This window comes from Cucumis sativus, chromosome 1 (assembly GCF_000004075.3).
Source record: "Cucumis sativus cultivar 9930 chromosome 1, Cucumber_9930_V3, whole genome shotgun sequence".
NCBI lineage: Eukaryota > Viridiplantae > Streptophyta > Magnoliopsida > Cucurbitales > Cucurbitaceae > Cucumis > Cucumis sativus.
The window spans coordinates 11,813,722-11,834,694 of record NC_026655.2 but is presented as its reverse complement, the minus strand read 5'-3'; the positions used below and the strand labels follow the sequence as shown (position 1 = coordinate 11,834,694).

The following is a 20,973-nucleotide window of genomic DNA, read 5'->3' as shown; positions in this document are numbered from 1 at the left end:
GCATACAAGAAAAAGGTAGATGGAACCTTTTTTATAGATACGCAAAAAGAAGGAAGGGAAATATATATGGGCCAGATGGATTAATTATGAGAAGTAATTGAAAAGGGAAATCACCATCAATGCCATGCATCAAACCTTACCCTTTCGATACAGCTAATCACAAGCCGTAATGAGGCCCTACTTCTTCACTAATACTAACTGCTGTTGTTTTCCAATATTTATACTTTTCTTTTTGCATTCTTTGGCCTTATCTTGAACATGGGTTTCTATTATTCATTTTCCTCTAGTAGTAGTAGTAATAATAATAATAATTCTTCAGAAAACGACATCTAAAAAGCTAACAATTGCAATGCGTGGAATGTTTAATAACTCCTCCCCTCAACTCAAATTAGTTATAGGAATAGTAATTATAAGTCAATGGATATGTGGAGAAATTATTCAATATATGACTCCAATCTCAATCTGTTAACAGATTTTCACTATTAGATGTATAAAAGATAGTTGTATTAAGAGATTAGAAAATTTGGAACCCACATTTAAACAGTTGTGTTGTATCAATCTTAACGGATAATTTTGTCAAATATGTGACAAAAACTGGTTGGTCAAGAGAGTAATTGAGCATCAAATTGTTGGCAGTCCAATGAGACCGTGGAGACTATAATTAGCTTTGGTGTGTTATCTATGTTCTCTCATTTCAAGGCATAGTAAATGGATAGTTGCAAATTTAGCAATTAAATTTAAAATAATTAAGTATATAGCAACATTTTAAAAAAATTGCAAATATAGCAAAATTTGTCAAATCCTATCAATGATAGAGTCTATCACTGATAGACCATGTTGTAAAAATTGGTCTATCACTGATAGATCATACGAGTCTATCAGTGATACAAGTCTATCAGTGATAATTTTGCTATATTTACAATTTTTTTTAAATGTTGTTATATGCTTAATTATTATTCATCAAATATCCATTCATTATAATTATCCTATAGTAAAAGCGTTAGCCCAACCCAAATAACATTTTGTGAAAAGTCTGAATTGCTCCTTGTTGAAGATCTTTACTTCTCTCAGCCCACACGAGTTGCCCTTTCACTTAATACAAAATTATTAGTAATAACTCATTCCAAACTTATCTATTAGATTTAAAATAATTAATTATATAGCAACTTTTTAAAAATTTTGTAAATATAGCAAAATTTGTCAAATTCTATCAATGATATAAATCTATCACCGATAAACTATGTTGTAAATATTGGTCTATCACTAACAGATCATACGAGTCTATCAACGATACAATCAATGATAGTTTTGCTATATTTGTAATTTTTTTAAAATATTGTTATATCCTTAAATTTTATTCCTCAACTGGCTATCTATTGCAATTACCCTAGTATTTACTAAACAAAATCTTCATTTCACCCTCGTATCCTGTGATATTTGTAACAATTTATTTCAAGAATGTTAGTTATTAAGGATAATTGCAGTGGCTAGTTTGTTTAGAATATGATATAGCAAATATAAGGTATTATCTTATAATTTTGTAAATATGACAAAATTCTCACTTTTTCAAATATTTTCGATCTTAAATTTTTTATTATTTCCAAACTACCATTCAATAACTTATTTCTTCTTTCTCTTCCCTTCAATAACTTATTTCTTCTCTTTTTGTTGTCTTAATCGTCTCTTATTTCTTCCCCCACTTGTTAAGGCCCTAATCAACATTTCTTATGGAGAAAAAACAATTTGTTCCTCTTATCTTATTCTTGATTTTATGATATCAATATTACATTAATTGCAATATGAAATATAATAGTTGTTTATCGAAGTAATTTAATTTCTTTAGGGATTTTTCTTTAGGTACTTTCTTCGTTGTGTATTTTGAGTTGAATTTGATTTCAAATGTTTTTTTTATTTTTATTTTTTACATTGACTTTGTTTTTGTTTTACTTTGTATCAGTTTTGTATATCAATATTGTTATGTACGTATATTATATATATTAGTTAGTTGATATACTTACTACGTGATGTTCATTTCTTCCAAACTTTATGCAGTCATTATATAATATTATTAAGTATATGGATGATATATCTCAGTGCATCATTATCAAGTATATCAACAATATATTATTAAAGCATATTATCATATAAGTAAAGTAAATCATTATCAAGTATATGAATCAAGTTTATAAGTGTATATCAATAGTGTATAAGTAGGACTTCAAGCATATCAAGTGTATAAGTGAAGTATACTAAGTGTATACGTAGTACATCAGGTGTATCAAACATCACATGCATCAAGCGTATCAAATTTGTTGAGTGTACCAATGAAGCGGTGCATCAAGTGTATCAAACTTATCAGTAAAACCTTTAAGTGTATCAAGGCCTAAAGAGTACCAACTGTATCAAGAAGAACCTAAGGGTGCGTTTGGGGGAGGAAAACAGTTATGAAGAAAAAAATTATGATAATCCTATGTTATGATAATGTGTTTGGGGATGATTTATTATTGGCAGTGTTATGATAATATGTGTTTGGAGAAAGTATTATGAATGACAGTGTTATAGTAATATGTATTTGGGAGAATGATTATAATAAGTAGTGTTATGATGATATTTGTTTGGGAAAAGGATTATGTGAGAAAGATTATGAAAATTATTATTTTTTAAAATTCATAATCTAAATCCAATACACAAATATATTCGTATATTTAATTTAACAAATTGTTATATTTTTGTAATACAAGTTCTATTAGTTTTCTTAAATACAATGTTCATTTTCAACGTTTTTTATATCAGCTTTTCGTGCTAATAAATTATTGTTTTTTTTAAAAAAATCGTATTCTAACTCTAATATACAAATTATATATATTTAATTTACCAAATCATTCTAGTTTTTCTAAAACAATTTCTAGTAATTTTTTTCAAATACGACCTCCATTTTCAATGTTGGATCGTTACATGTGAATAAATTATATATTTATTTTTTAATTGATATTCTAAACGCAATATCCAAATTGCGGATATTTAACAATTGATTTAAACCAATGACTAACACACCATAATTTCATTCAAATGAAACGATATAGGAAGAACAAAAAAGTTTCTAGAAATGGAGTTATAAACTGAAGTCAATTACATGGGACACAATGCAGGAGCAAAAATTATTACTACTTTTAAAAATTCATATTATAACTCTAATTACACAAATTTTGTATATTTAATTTACCAAATCGTCATAATTTTCATAAAACAATTTGTAATAGCTTATTTAAATACGACGTCCATTTTCAATATTTTTTATGTAATCGTTACATGCGAGTAAATTATTATTTTTTTTAAAAAAAAATCATATTCTAACTCCAATACACAAATTTCGTATATTTAATTTACCAAATCGTTCTAGTTTTTGTAAAATAGTTTTCAGTAATTTTTTAAAATACAACATCTATTTTCAACATTTTTTACGTAATCTTTAAGTGCGATTAAATTATTAACTTTTTTTATAAAAAAAATCATATTCTAAATTCAATACACAAATTTCATATATTTAATTTACCAAATCGTCTTAGTTTTTGTTATGTAGTAGCAAAAAGAAAATACGGGTCAAAAGTAATTGTACGAATATATTCAAGTAATTGTAAAAGAAAAAATGAAAAATTTAAATTCAAGTAATTGTACCAAATCCATAACTTCAAAACAAGTTATGTTTTTCAATAAAAACATTAAAATTAACAAAAATTCATAAGTGTAGAAGTTATAAATGAAAAAAAATAGATTAAATAATATTTAAACTTAAATGGGCTAATAACAAATAAGAAAGGGTTTAAGGAATGATCGTGGAAGTGTTAAGGTAAGATTGAGGAAGAGTTGAGGTAAGATTGATGTACGATTTAGGGGTTGAGGAAGGGCTATCCAAACAAGGAAAGGGTTATATAACTCTTTCCGTATAATCCTTTCCCTCTCCCCAACACACCCTAAGGGGCCGTTTGAGGGAGGGAAAGGAAAGGACTAGTAGAATTTAGTCATTTTTTGTTTGACCAACGGATTAAGGCACTACAAGAAAATGGACTTTTTCGACGCACAAAATCATCGGGTAATATAACAAAAGCATCAGGAGATATAACAAAATCATCGGGAGAGGAACTTTAGTTGTACGTCGGAAATTCCTAAACATCTCCCGACGTTGTATGAATGTCAAAGATGCTATTATAGCATAGGGAGTTCCTAGGAACTCCCAATGCAAATGTGTAGGAACTCCCGACGCGTGTAGGGAGTTTCCCTATTTTTTTTTTTTAAAAAAAAAAACCTTTCATCTCAAGTTCAACACTTCAAGCTCAACTTCAATCTCAACTTCAACAATTCAAATTCAAATTCAAATTCAAATTCCTAAAACCTACAAACTAATTTAAAAATCCTAACACTTCAAATTCAAATACAATATTAAAACCTACAACTAATTCAAAATCTAAATACTATAACTAATTTGAAATCTAAAACCTAAAACTAATTTGAAATCTAAATACTAAAACTAATTAACTAAAACCAAACAATAACTAAACTAAACCACTTATCGGAATGAAGAGTGACGGTGGAGACGACGACGAATGTCCTCTTCTCCTCGATCTCCCTCTCCCTCTCTCAATTTTCTTTCTCTTTTCTGTTTCCATTTTGTAAATAATGGATTTAAAAAAGATGGTGAACTTCCGACGCACAACGAAAACGTCGGAAAATGGACCCTTATTCCTGACGCGATTAGCGACACATCGAGAATCCCTAAACCTTATTCCCGACGGTGCTGACACCACGTGGAAAGAAGGCGTAATGTACAATTAATGATCTGCCATTCCTCCGACGCAACACTGTAGACGTCGGGAATAGGTGCACATTTTCCGACGCACCTGGCACCACATCAGAGGAAGGCCAAACAGTACAATTAATTGTCCACCCTCTTCTGACGCTACACTTTCCATGTCAAGAATAGGGTTCCATTTCCTTACCTACCTCGCACCTCGTTAGAGGAACCTTAAACCATTACGGCGAGTTTAGATGCTAATGTGTCTGCGTCGAGGGAAATATCTTCCCCCGATGTGCACCAAGATGCATTGAGAAACACCGGCTACTATCGACGTTATGTTTTCCGACGATTTTTCCTGCATCGAGAAACTCTCGATTTCTTGTAGTGAGGGGAGCGAAAGGACTACACTTAATCTCCCTTATTCCTTCTCTTTCCTCATTTATTACCCCATGTTCCCCACTTAATCCTTCCATTTTCCAATATAATCTTCCCATTTTCCATTATAATCATTTTCTTTCTTCTCTTTCCTCATTTATTTCTTCTTCTCCCCAAATTAATCCTATCATTTCTTCTCTTTCCCAAACAAAATAATTCTCCTCTCTAGTATGTTGTTTATTGTTCTCGTGAAGAAAACCAAATTAATAAATAAATAAATAATTGAAAATGAAAATAAAAATAAAAACAACGGAATCCAATTTTTTATTGTATAAGATTGACAATACAAACTTAAAATACAAATTTCTTTTTGTATTCTATTTACGGTACAACTTGAAGAAACATATTTTACATAAATAAAAAATAATAATAGAATTTGTTTGTATTGTGTATTGTGTACGGTCCAAACTTTTTTTTATACAAAATCAACTTATAAATTAATACATATTTGTTGTGTATTGGGGTAACAATAGAAATGAAATATAAACATTATTTTAATACAATTTTTTGACGTTTTGGAAAACAGTAAGAACAAACTAAATAAGTTTAGACAAACGCATAAAAAAAATTAATACAACTAATTTTATTTGTATTTGGTTTACGAAAAATATTTCATAAGCATTTCTTACCCATAGAAAAAAATGTAATTCAATTTCTTTCTCATATGGGGTTGTCGTAGAAAAAACAAATGTTTACCATTAATTTTTTAAAAAACAACATATTTTTTAATCTATTGGATTTACGGATTAAATTGAACTACAAATTGAAAAAAAAATGAAAAATTAAATAATACAATTTCTTTGTGAATTGAATTTACGGTATAAATTTTATAAAAATATTTTACACAACAAAAAATTAATACACTTTATTTTGTGTACTGGATTTAATGTTAAAAAAAAAAAGCACTGTACAAATGAAAAAATTCACTTTTGAAAGTGTATTAGGTGTATGTTACAAGTATACAAAAATATTTATACAAAATCAACAAAAAAAAAAGTTAATACAATTTTTGTTGTGAATGCTTGGATTATGGTAAAAAAATGAATTTGAATACATTTTTTTTGTTGTAGAGGTTTTACGACACGAACAACTTACACAAATTCAAAAAATATTAGCACATTTTTCATTTTGTATTGGGTTTACGAAAAAAGCAAGAATTGTATTCCCACGAAAAAAATAATTCTATATTTTTTCTCATATTAGGGTTAATGTACAAATAATTTTTTTTTTACACAAAGGAAAAAAAATACATTTTTTGTCATAATATTTCCCACATAATTAATCATTCCCCCAAACAATGATTACAATAATCCCCCACAATCTTTCCACTTAATCCTTCCCCCAAATAAGGATTATAATAATTTTTTCCTCCACTTAATCCCCTTTTTCCCCCTTATTCCTTTCCTTCCCCCAAATGGCCCCTAAGTGTAACAAATAGTATTAGGTGTATCAAGGTCTTTTAGGTGTATCAAATGGTATCAAGTGTATCATGGTGCATCAAGTGTATCAAGATTCAAAGGTTATCAAGAAGTATCAAGTGCAACGGTTGTATCAAGAAAAATTAGGTGTATCAGATGTGTATCAAATATATATTAGTAACAATGGCATTTATGACATTTTACATCTTGTATATGTGAGTTGGACTTTGTTTTTGCTATTTTTGCAAACAATAAACTTTGTGTTATGGACTTAATTTCTTTAACTTGTTTTACCTTTTTTGCAAATGCCCTTATTATCAAATTGAAAAGTCCTTTATTTTTGTCCTTGGTATCAGAGCCACAACGACATAGACCTAAGCAACGGAAAATGAACCAAGGAAATTCCCCAAAAAATGCTGGTGAAAGGAGTCTCAAGTATAAGCTCTAGATGTTGGTGAAGAGAGAATCTTGAGTCTATACGGCTTGGCGCTGGTGAAAGGAATCTCAGGTTTATGTGAGAAAATTGTTCATTTTCTTGGTAGAAAGAAATAAGTAAAGGCTGATGTGTGATTTATTTGTTTTATGTAAAATGAAGTGTTGATAGCCTATTTATGAAATTGAAAATGAATTTATGTGATATGCATTGTATTTCCCAAAAAAGGTTTTCAAAGCATCACTCATACTAAGTCATCTACTTACATTTTAAGTTTTTCCTCTTCAAGTGATCAGATCTTTAGGCCAAGTAAGGAAGGATGAGACAAATTGTTAGGAGAGGAAGTTAAGCAAGACATTTTAGTTTATTTGATATAATTCATGTTTTAAAGATGTTGGTAAGGAGTTTTTTTTTTTTTTTGTAGAACGCGTGGTTTTAAGTTAATAAGAGAGGAAGTGGTTTATGATACTAAAATTAATGTGGTTTGCTGCTTAAGTTAGGTTTTAAATTGCTTAATTCTTTAAAGTTTAAAGGTTCTAGTCGCGTCGTGTACCGCATAGCAAGTTTAAGGACGCGTGTGGGGTAGGACACACCGACGGATTTAGTATAGGCCCAGGAGCCCCCTTTCAAATTTATTGTCTTTATATAATATGTATAAAAAAAAACCAATTATTACTTAGTATTTGTATATAGTTTAATGGTATTTATGTTTGTCAATCTCTTTAAACTTGAGTTCAAGTCTTACTTATTTATTTTTTTTCCATATTTTTATTTTTCTTTAAGTTAAACTCAAAGCCCCTCGTCAATAAATTTTCTGGATCCGTCACTGGTAGGATGTGACATCTTATGTGCACACAATAGCTAGATCGTGATGAAAATAAAGCTAATAGTTTATTCACATACATGCATTTCATACAACTAGCATAAAATGAAATACTTTAACTTGAAAACATACTTTTAAATAGTCATGTTTTTCTTATAAGCATAAACAAGATTATTCATGCATTTAACTGAACATAACATAACATGACTTTGAAACAAAAGCTTTAGAAATCTCTCTTCTTTTCTTTGAAAGTGTCACTCACAAAAACCAAACATTTTTTTTCTAACCTCCTTAATTTTCCTTTCTTGTTCTCCTAATCTCAATTTGTGATGTGCATTGTATCTCTTTATTTCAAACTATCGGTGCAACAAATATTTCTAAAGTCAATCTCTTCCTGGATACAACAACCCAATCGAAACGTTCTATAAATCAAACCACTTTGCACTAAAAGGTTGAGCTAACTCAAACAAAATGTTGGTTATTTGTATTAAGAGAGAGGGAATACTCATTTTTGTAGTGAAATTTTACCTCAAATATTTATTATACATAATAAATACTATTTAAAATTTGAGTATGTATTTTTTTTATATTAATAAAACCTTTTCCCTTAAACTTTTAACTTTGTCAATTAATGTCACAAAATTCATTAAAAGTATTGATAAAGTAAACAACACATCCAAATTAACAAGCAAGATCATTCTCATGTGAATATTAAATTTAAAAGACTAAAAATGATCATAAATATGAGAGCTGGGTATTCAGTCAACATCACCCAGGCTCTGCCTACCACCAGCTGGATGATTTGGCTTCACGAATAAACACATTCAATCCAAACAATCATGTGTTAATAGATTTGAATGCTACACTATTTCATAAACATAATCATTGATGGAAATTTTCGGTGGAAATGCATGAACGAAAATGCACTTCACAGTTATGAGCATTTACTTTCTAAATCCTAAAAATAATTTATTTCCTTTTCCAAATACTCTCATTGACAAGTTTAGTTACTTTCGTGGTTATATTGTTAGATAAACTTGACTTCAGTTCTGGTATTTGGCTGAGTGTGTGTGTGAATTAACGGAGTTTGGCTTTGCTGTCTCAAAAATTTGCTCTACATGTAGTCTCTTGAAATGTTGTTTCTGCGGGATATTATTTTCTTATCTAGAATATTACGCAGAATTATTTGCTCAATTTATTCCTTATTAACTCTATAGAATATGAATGAGACTGTGCTTGTTTCTTTTTTCCAGTGTGTTTATTTAAGGACAAGTTCTATGCTGGCTGGGGTTGGCCACTTAAGTATTTTCTTCGTTCAAATTCTTTTTATTTGTGTGGTGGTCAAACAACCTGGTCGTATGTCAATCTTTCAGATTGTGTTCTTTGTAGAACTTGAAACTTGTCCAAAATCAATTTGAAGAGCTTGAGAAGTTACAGAGGTTGTCCTAGTCATGAGGGAGTTTCAGATATCATTGCTTGGAAAAGATCTCAATCTTTGAGAGGAAGTCTCTCACGTTTAGGACGAGCCTAAAGTGATCACTTATACTAACACATTTCAGCCTAGTAAAAGTTTTCTTTTCTAGGCACATTACCCCAATCCATAGGTATCATCCAACTAGGGTTAACAAATGTTATGTTGTTCTTAAGTTCATCTTTTTATTTTCTCTATTTGTTTATTGAAATGTTGGAAGAAATAACAATTTTATATTGTGGTAGCTAAATAACTTTAATTTCACAATCTCAAAATTGTGGTACCTTTTCTTTAGGATCCTTGGGGGTGCTCATGGAGTCATCTTTGTACAGCCACATTTAAAAAAAGCCAAAAAGAAAAAAATTAAAAAAGAAAAACAGAAAAAGAGTTTATTATATATAATCAGATATCAAATTAGATCAAAATACACAAACATAGATGAAATCCAGTCGTGTCCACTCGAACGAACTTAAACATTTGTAGTGAAGCACATAGATAATCACTATATGGGACCAAAAAGGAAATTGATTCATGTTTTGTTCTGAAAAATGACTTTATCAAATGTGAAAGACAACAAAATACTAAACTTTCCTAATTTAAAAAAAAAAATGTATTTGCATGCATCTAAGTTGTAGTAACATAAACTCATAACTATTTTTCAAGGGTAAAGATATAATTGAGAATTTGTTGAAAAAGTGTAGGTGGACAATTGAGTGACCTATGAGAAAAAAGATGCAGCAACTTTTCCTTCAAACAAGATATGACAATTGAGTGGTGTATTAATAGTTGTATTTTTGTTTAGTTATCTCCAATAAATCAAAGAGTCAAAGCAAAGATATTTTGTCCACAAATAAGTAAATGTAACTTTCATGTAATCACTATCACTAGAATCTATTATATAACTGCTAATTAATGTTAATAGCTAATTAATTGCTAATCAGAGAATCCGGGAAATTTTGTAGGTGCCTTATCATTTTTGTAGAAATTATTTTTAGTGTATAAAATCTAAAATTATATACTTGGCCTTGGCCTTGCAAAACTGATCGAGCATAGTATAGCTCAGTGAGATGTACAATACCCCACGCATGCCCGACCCCAGTAGAACAGCTTGTTCAAGCTTGTTTTGGACAACTTAGATCAATTTTTTATATATACACACAGGTCTCTCTATAACTTCATGAAAAGTAAAAATGATGTATTCTCTAACATCAAACTTTCGGTTGCTGCAACTCTTTAAATGTGTATTTAAGCATGCATGCAGCGTATGAATTAAGTAGATATGCAAAAATCTTATTCTTTTGTAGGGTAGAGGTAAGATTTGTTGTGTATGTGTTGATATATGAATACATAACAAGGACTAGAATATCATTATTTACAAATATATGGATGAATATTTATATATTAACGACGGACATGAAGCATAAATGGTTAGGTTTAGTTATCCTCTTTAGATAGATTTGAGACGTCGTTGTTGTTGGTGTTAATGAGGAGAGTGGCCAATGCACGTGGGATTGTTTATGGATGTGAAATTAAGAGAAGATGATATGTAGGAGTATGACTTAATTAATCATTCTAAAGTCCAAATTCATTTGCTGTTGTTATGAATGCATGGAAAAGAAAGCTTATCGACCATTTTATTTGTGAACGACGTCAAGTACACATTGGTCCAATTCTATGTTTATTTTCTTGTCCTTATTCCCCATATTTATACCCTTCCATTTAATTCGGTTGTTTAAACATCTGCTTTTGTCTACCTATTTCATTTACCCTTCTTTTTTTTCATTTTCCATTCTTTTTTTATTTATTTTAATTTCTACTCTTTTTCATCTTCTTCCTCTTAATCATTTCAAACCTTTTCAAAAATAACAAAATAAAATAAAATATTTACACGCTATACCAAAATTTTAGATTCTATCATATCACTCTAACATATCAATCACTATCAGTAATATAATTTGCTATAGCTTGTAAATATTTTGTAAAATTTATTATTTTTAAAATTTTCTCTAAATATTTTCTGTTTTATTTCCATTCCTCCCCTCACTTTTCTTAATTCCTCTAAATTCTTCACGATAACCATTTCACTTTTTTACTAGATTTTAAGTTATAAGTAATTTTTTCTTTATAAGTTTTTTCTAAGAAAATTATTATAGGTGGTAAACGGTTGGAAATATTACAAAATATATTAAAATTGTATTGTTTATTATTGATAAAATATGAAATTTTGTTTATATATTTTATAGAGTGAACTAAAAAATGAAAAAGCAATATTATCTGCCCCTTTCTTATATTTGATTTACCAATTTTGTACAATCATTAATTTCTTTTTGTTTTTACCTTTCAAGAATTTACTTGAAAACTATTTGGATATATTAATGTCTAAGTTAATATTTGCATTTGATTTACCAATTTTCTATATATGAATGAATACTAAATAATTAGTTAATTAAATGTTATTAGAGAATAGTTAATGTAGTTATAAATTAAATTTATTATTATTTAATATATTTTTATATAACTTATTCATTTAATCACTTCTGAAAAAAATATTTTTCCTTTTATATATTAAATAATAGAATAACCGGAATAAATAGGAGTTTAGAAGAATTAATTAAGGATATATCAATTTTTAAAACAAATGGATATATAGCAAAAAAAAAATTATAACATCTTGATTATTTTTTAAACATAGTTACTAATATAACGATTAAATTCAAAATAATTAATTAGTATATAGTAACATTTTAGAATTTATAAATATAACAAAATTTGTCAATGATAGAAGTCTATCACTGATAGTCCATGATGCATATATTGGTCTATCATTTATAGACCATAAGAATATATCAGCAATAAGAGTCTATCACTCATAGATTTTTATATATTTGCAGTCTTTTTTTAAATGTTACCTATACCTACCTATTATTCCTAAAATTTCCACCAATTATAATTACCCTGTTTTTATTTATTCCAATAATATCCTTAATTTCAAATGAAAAAAAATCAAAATGATTTTCTTTGCCATCCCCTTAACTAAACATTCTTCGTATATTTGTTTGGATTCTTTCATCTTTACTTGCTCAATCCATCATTTCCAACGTTTCTCTCCTCCTTTGTTCATATGATCAAGAAACAAATTTTCCGCAACATGTCAAAATTTGTAAGAAACAACGAAATTGGAATTTTGGGTTTCTCGACAAATGAATTGTTAGGTTACATCCTACATGTCAAAATTTGTAAGAAACAACAAAATTGGAATTTTGGGTTTCTCGACAAATGAATTGTTAGGTTACATCCTACGTAATATTGAAAGCTTATTAGAGCTAATGAACTTTAACTAGAGCAAGAACAATTAAGCATGTGGAATCAACTTATGTGTTTAGACTTCGTGTAATCAATTAGTAGGTGGAATTTCAAGTGAAATATCTTTATCTAAGAAGCGTGTGAGTTTAGAATTAGGGGTTTTTGCAAAAATAGCAATATATATATATATATATATATATGATAATAGAGTTCATGTCACAATATTTTTTAAATTTACAAAAATAGCAAATTTAAAAGTGATAATCCTCTGATAGCCTTCTAATAACCGTCTGATACCTGTTTGATATCATTAATTACCTGTCACAATTGTCATATTCGCAATTGCAAAAGAGAATTAAGCTGCCACAACCTTCTAATTAGCGAGATCTCATTGATTTTCATTCAAATTTTCGTTCTACCTTCTTTAATTTATCGTTAAAACGAATTCATCAAGGTCAAATTTTCCTTCGCTTTTTGATATAAATATTTCACACAAACCATTACTAGCAATTTTTAGAGTGTTTTTATGGAAACCAAAACAAAACAAAAACACCACCTAAAGAAATCTATGCAATTTCTTGAAAAGTAAATTTCACTTTTGTTTTTTAATTATCTTAATGATACAAACTTAACATTGATAGATTCTAATCCAAGTAAAATAAAGAACAAAAATATCTTTCTTCAAGTCTATCAATCATTAAAAAAAAAAAAAAAACTTGTAATCGATGGACTCTAATCAACAAAAAGAAAAACAAAGAAAATATACATGCTCTTAAACTTGCAAAAATAAATTCAACTTTCTTCAACACTACCAAATTAAATGACAGAAATTGAAACCTATCACCATATATTACCAAAATACACAACAAAATCATAATTGAAACTATATATTTTCTTATTTTTCATTAAATAAATTCAACTTACTTCAAATGTATCATTAATAGAAACTCGTCACTGATAGACAATAAACAAAAAAAAAAAAAAAAAATTTGAAACTATATATTTTCGCTTTTCAACCTATTATCTCGATACACAAGTACTAATCAACAATATTGAAACTATGTATTTTCTTACTTTTTCATGAAAATAAATTCAACTTTCTTCAAGTATATCAGCAGCTAGCAATAGAAATCTATCATATTGATAAAATCTAATGAACACCACACAAAAATGGTAATCGCTTCAAATATATTTTTTATTATTTGGTTTTTATCATTGATAGAAGTTTATTGATAATAAAAGTTTATCATTGATAAAAGCATTAACTATCATCCATAGACTTTACAAATTATCAAAACTAAACAAAAATTATGAACCATGCTAATTTGTTTTCAAGGATATGCTTATTTTAATTTCACCATCAATAGAAATTTTTTTTATGATAAAAGTGTATTACTTATAGGTTGGAACCATTATTAATTGACTTTTATCTTTTATAGAAAAAAATAATCGTGAACCATTTTCAATGGTATGCTTCTCTTTTTGATAATTTTATCACTTATAAAAGTATATCATTGATAGTGTGCTATAACTAATAGACTTGTGATAAAAAAATATTAGTGATAGAGGCATGTCTGCAATAGTGTGCTACACCGACAAATTGACACATTTCTTTGGATAAAGTCCTAATTGTGAAAAAAAAAATATTGATGATGATAATTAATATGATATCAATGTGATAGATTTCTATAAAAGACGTTCATCAATGATAGGTTGTTATCAGGTCTATCAATCATGGACTTCTCAAAATGTAAAATTCCATCTATTCAATGAGTTTGTTTTTTTTGTTCTTTTTTTTTTAGATTCTCCATGTGCTAAAGGATTGGAGGTAAAATGTGTTATATTTGTAAATTGTAATTCTTGTGAAGAGAGGACTTTTATAAAAGTAGTCTAATCAATGATAGACCTCTATTATAGGTAGTAACAATCTATCATTTATAGACCTTTCATCCCGTGATGGCAAAATGAAGTATTTTAGTGGTAGACATATGTCGTGTCTATCACTGATTGACTTTAAAAACTAGGAATTTCGTGTCTCAAGCATATTTTGGTGTTTTTAATGGGTTTCTTTGGATGTTGTAAATATACAAAAGATATATTTACAATTAGTTTTAACTTTTCCTATTTCTACAATATTTTATGTAAGGAATCCTAAATAATATTGGAATTTTTTTATTAAGTTACTAAGAATAATTTAAACTGTATATTTTTGCAATGTTCCAAATTAATTATGATATTATCAATTAACAGTGAAGTTTTATATTAAATAGTCAAATAACATAAAATATTGATCCTTTGCCCCTATGGAAGATAGTAGAAAATTCAAAAGTTGGATAGAGTTTTAAATTTAAAATTACTTTTTGATACCTATGTCAATAAGAGAATCCTGCAATGAAAAAGAAGTTAGAAGTTATTAGATTATATTTAAGATATCATAGTTCCACGTTAAAATACTTCATATGAAGTTATTATGATGTATTTATAGGTTGAATGAGATGGATGATACATTTTCTTCTTAGGGTAAGGATGATACATATGCATGTTTCTTTTCAAATCATAATAAGTTAGCATTAGATCACTACAACAAAACTGGACTTTAATGTCTGTTTAAAAGTGACATTATAGAGGTATGATGTCGGTTGTCAACTGACATATATGAACGTGTTATTAAATATTTTTACTATCGGTTTAACTGACATCTATCGACGTATTATTAAAGTCTTTTAATGTCAGTTGTACTTTGATTTTGGTTCTAAAATCACATTATAGATCTTCTTATGTGTCAATGTGTCATAAACTTTTGTCATTAATTGTTCGATATTAAATGTATGTCATCTTTTTGCTATTGAAAAATATAAAGTATATATATATTTTTTTAGAGGACGACAATTCAATAAAATTAATGTTTCTTTAGAAACTATATTAACATTTCTCTTTTACTGGTATATATACAAAATGAAGTCTTAATACTATGTTTATATATTTAACAACTTGACTCCAACAATGAAAAAAAAAAGTGAGAAGTTTAACTAAGTAACACTACAAGTTACAACGATTATCCTAAGTAACACTACAAGTTACAACGATTATCTTTTGCAAAAAGAAAAAGTTAGGTTGAGAGAGATGTCTACTTTTGGAGGGTCCAAATTAGTCCAAAATTCACCATATAATTAAATCTTAACCAATCATGTTAATTATAGGTCCAATTTCTTGTAGTGGATCAAATTAGACAAATGCACCTTATCTTGTATCTATCTTCTTTTGGCGTAGTTCTTCCAGGTCCAAATTCACACACAAACAATCTATAACAATTTTTATGGCATAGGATGTTTATGTACTATATATGAAACACAAATACCTCATGTGAGGCAAAGAATATCCATATCAGATACTGATAGCATCAAATACTTCTTAAATATGTATCTCTAATAAGTTATTTAGCATATCTATTTTTGTGCTTGTCATATTTAACAAACGAATTGGTATATCTGCTTTTTTGCTAACATATTTGACATGCGATTTAGTATATCTATTGTTATGCTAACGACATTTCTCTAAAATAAAAAAGATAATAATAAAAAAAAAACTCATCTAATATTAAATCTCTCGACTCAATACTAGATTGTGGTTTAAAATGATCATTAATTGTCCAAAACTATATATATATATATATAAAAAAAAGCCTAATATCGATTTAAAATATTCATTCCTGGTTCAAAACCAAAAGAAAAAATAAATAGAAGGCTGTCTTGGAAGCATCTTATCGCCAATATCACATTTGAGTCCCGCTAAGGTCTCGTAAAATATAGCCTTTTTTAATATCTTTCAACAATTGATTGAACAATTGAATGAAGAAGTTCTTTGTTTGTCTTCCACTCATCTTCTTTCTTTTCTAATAAATAAGCATATAGCTAATGAGTCAAAGAATCCGTAGTAAAAATTGTCCCAATTTTCAACGTTATAAAAAATCATAAAAATTACAGAAAACTGATATATTTATTATATCAAAAGAAGTAAGTTTAGAATGTCTTTTTTTTTTTTTATTTATAGAAATTACAGAAAACTGAAGACAAAAGAGTTATGAAAAGAGGCATATAAAAAGCCACAGTGTTTGTACAACTAAATTGAGTAACATATAAAAGCTGTATTTTAGTGAATGAAGAAGCTGCAAAGAAGGTGATTGGCAAACAGTAGTATCACCATTGAAGTAGGCCCTAACTACGGCTTGTTATTAGCTGTCGCAAAGCTTAAGGCATTTACCCATTTTGATTCCTCATTAATCTTACTGACCCATTTGCTTCCCCTCTCCCTATCTATAAAACCCTCTTGTTATTTGTTCTTTCTCCATATCTCTCTATTTTACAATTAAAAGAAGAAAAGTATATTGGGATAGGCGGCAATGAAGGGACTGAGAGGTTTCGATGTCATTGGTTTATTCGTAATTTGCATGTATGTTGTTGCATTGTCCATTGTTGTTTCAGGACGGCCAGCCACTTTTCTTGAGGATTTTAGGGTCACTTGGGCGGATAACCATGTAAGGCAACTTGATGGTGGAAGGGGAATACAACTTGTTCTCGACCAAAGTTCTGGTAATTTGTTTATATTATATACACAATGTCATTCCAAACTCTTTTTAGGTCACTATTTTTTTTTTTTTTTTTGGCTGGATGGTCCTCAATTTTTTATAAATAAAAGTAAATTGTTTCGAATAACAACACTACTGACAAAAAATCCATCAATCTAAGTTGAAATTGATGGATCCTCATACATTTCTTATATCAATATTTAACATATTTCTCTTGTTTATGAGCTTTTGTTTTAGCATTTTCCCTAACAATTGGATGTGAATATTTAGAAACAGTGCTATTTTTTAAAATTAAAAAAAAAAAACACCCTGAAAATTAATATTAAAAAAGTCTTACTAGAAAGAAAATTAAATTTACAGTGCTTCGTTTCAAATAGACCCTAAACTTAATAAAAAAGCTTTAAACTTAATAAAAAAAGATATAAAATTTTTTACTATTAGATTATATATATATATCGATAGACAGGAACCATTAGCACTTTTGTTAATATAAGTTCTGGACTTCCATTTGTTGCATTAATATCTTTAATCCTAGGAAAAAAGTTTTAAAATGTTTTTATCTTGAGTTGAAACAAAAGCAATTTCTTTTTTAATGCAAAAATTTACAGTAAAAGTATAAATTCTCACAAAATCACAAAATCTAAATCTTATCTTAAAGTTAAACAATAAAACACAAAATGACCGAGAAACATAATGTTTGATGGTGGAGAACCTTCTAAATTGATTGGAACAAATAAGCTAATTTGAAGTGAATAAATGTTCATAAAAATCTTTATCACTACAATCATCAAGGGATGTTACCTGTTGAAATAGACAGTGACAATATATTCCTCGTGATAAACTACCAATTGACATAAAAACTTGAAAAAGAATGCATTTATTACACATATAATCAGGATGGGGTTTGAACATATATCAATTGAATTATTTGTGCATTGATGTATCATTCTTTTGTTACTAGATTTTGTTGAAGGACTGTGTATTGAAAATTTTAAATGCATGGATGCTCATTAATTTAGAATAAGATTTAAGATTAGTTGAAAAGAAAACTTGAAGCCGAATATGTTTGATGGATTTTTAGGCTGTGGGTTTGCGTCGAGGCGGCAATACTTGTTTGGAAAAGTGAGCATGAAAATAAAGTTGGTTCCTGGCGACTCGGCAGGAACAGTGACTGCATTTTACGTAAGTTAGCATTATAAAAACAAATAATTATAATGAATGTAATTTTAATAATAAATAAATTGTGCAGATGAACTCAGACACGGACACAATACGGGATGAATTAGACTTTGAGTTCTTGGGAAATAGGAGTGGACAACCATACACAGTTCAAACTAATATATATGCTCATGGAAAGGGTGATAGAGAGCAAAGGGTGAACTTGTGGTTCGACCCTGCAGCTGATTTCCATACTTATTCAATCATGTGGACTCGTTGGCTAATCATGTAAGTGTTAATTAACAAGTTATCTATATACATATATATATAGATAAGATGATGAGATGATGAGATGAATGTTATATGAGGAGTGCAGATTTGGTGTGGATGATATCCCAATAAGGGTATATAAGAACCACGAAGAGAAAGGGATCCCATATCCAAAGTTACAACCAATGGGAGTGTATTCAACACTATGGGAAGCGGATGACTGGGCCACAAGAGGTGGTTTGGAGAAGATTGATTGGAAGAAAGCCCCATTCTATGCATATTACAAGGACTTTGACATCGAGGGTTGCCCTGTCCCAGGGCCAGCAAACTGCCCTTCAAACCCCAACAATTGGTGGGAAGGGACTGCCTATAGGACTTTAAGCCCTGCCCAAGCAAAAAATTACCAATGGGTCAAAGCCAATCATATGATCTATGACTATTGCACCGACAAGTCTCGTTACCCTCAAACCCCGCCCGAGTGTGCTTTGGACAATCTTTAATTTGAAGTGTGGTGGAATAATATTTATCTATACACATATATACATATAAAAAAACTATATATAAAATATTGATGTGTGTTTCATATATATGAGGATGTATTGTTGAAGCTGGGTGGGGGGCCAACGATCAAACAAAAGCTAAACGTGGGTTTTTTTTTATTACATAGGTTGTGTTTGGCCTTTTTACTTTTGGGTAAAGAGTATATATATATATATGTATATGTATTTAATTATCTTTTTCTATGTTCTATTTCATGAGTTTAATTAAAGATTTGATTTCTTCTCGATTTCATATTTCGTTCTAACGGTATTAGAACTCAAACTCATATAATTATGACATAGTGTTTCGTCATAATGTAATTTTTACTTTAAAGCCTCTGTTTCTTTCATAGATTTAAGATTTCAAACAAATATTTAATTTCGATGTTAGTTTTAAAAGCGATATATATATATATATATATATATATATATATAATTATTTTCCTGCATAAGTGTGAGATTTTTATATAGAGATAGAACAATAAAAATATCGCTTAATTAATTTAATTAATGTCAATTATTTATTTACTATTAATTTTAACTAATTATTAAATATAAATATAAATATATTTACTCTTAATAAATTTCAACTATTATCTTTACCTAATTTTTATGTCATCTTAACTATTTAATATAAATTGTTATTGTTAATTATCAATATTTTAGTTAATTTATATTAATTCAAGGGACTTTTTCAAATAAAGAACAGAAAAAAGAAAAATACTTACCATCTATAGAACAATTTTGAAAAATGAAAAGGTCCACCCAAAAAGCCTAAGTCTAGACGTGAATTACGTAATTTGAAATTATACAAGTTTCACACCAATGTACAAAAAAATAGCCAACACTTTAATATATATACACTATAATACGATTTATAATATTTGTACATCTTAATACAAGTTTCAATAATCCACATGTACGAAATACTAGCCCTTAATCAAAAAATATTTTAAATAGCATTAGAATACATGTAACAAGATTTTCTGCAGAAGCATAAACGACCAACCGAGAATGTTCGTCTCTGGAAATGTTCTTTGAAAGAAAATTCATGAAGTTGTCGACTCCAGTTGAACCTACAAAGACAACATGAATATAAGTATCCATAACACATACGTACAGTCAATGAGTAACTAAATCAATGTCTCAACAAAATACAGAACACAAACAAGAACTTCAACACTTGATTCCATGAAATGAAAAGAAGCACGTGAGGACTACATTAGGCAAACGATCATTAAATAATAGTGTGAAGAAGTGTAATCCCAAATGATCAAAAAGTTGGACAATCAATCTAACCTGGTTTGGCGATACATAAAGTGGGTTCTCATACCAACAGTTGATGGAAAATTGAACATGTAAGTTTAAAGGATAACAATCAATTATATGGAAATGTATACAGTGAACTAGAAAAACAATGAAATCATTGACATAAGAAAGAAAAATAGCAAGATCCCCAACTAGGACTCCTAAAAACTATTCCCCAAAATCTGCTTAATCTCAAACTCTTCAAATCAATTAATTTTTTGCCATGCCAAATTCCTTTCCTAATGACGATTGTATGCCTCATATCTTAAGAACGACACTTCTGACATTTATCCATATATACCTTAACGTACTTCACTAAAAACACGCATTGTTCCTCAGGTGGTGTTGCTAACGGAGTGATGGTTATAAATAAAGCATGATCATGGTTAGTATTAAATTCTGTAGCAAGTAGGAAATAAATAAAGCATACTTGGTAAT

General features: G+C 28.6%; 1 protein-coding gene across 1 annotated transcript; it reads left to right on the top strand.

Annotated features, from left to right (window-relative positions):
* Positions 1-17,010: 17,010 nt before the first annotated feature.
* LOC105434399 (probable xyloglucan endotransglucosylase/hydrolase protein 7) lies at positions 17,011-19,205 on the top strand. Its single transcript, XM_011656790.2, has 4 exons — positions 17,011-17,264; positions 18,342-18,442; positions 18,510-18,706; positions 18,795-19,205. Exons 1-4 carry the CDS (start codon positions 17,075-17,077, stop codon positions 19,186-19,188), a joined length of 882 nt encoding a protein of 293 aa, XP_011655092.1. The 5' UTR covers positions 17,011-17,074; the 3' UTR covers positions 19,189-19,205.
* The last annotated feature ends 1,768 nt before the right edge of the window (positions 19,206-20,973 follow it).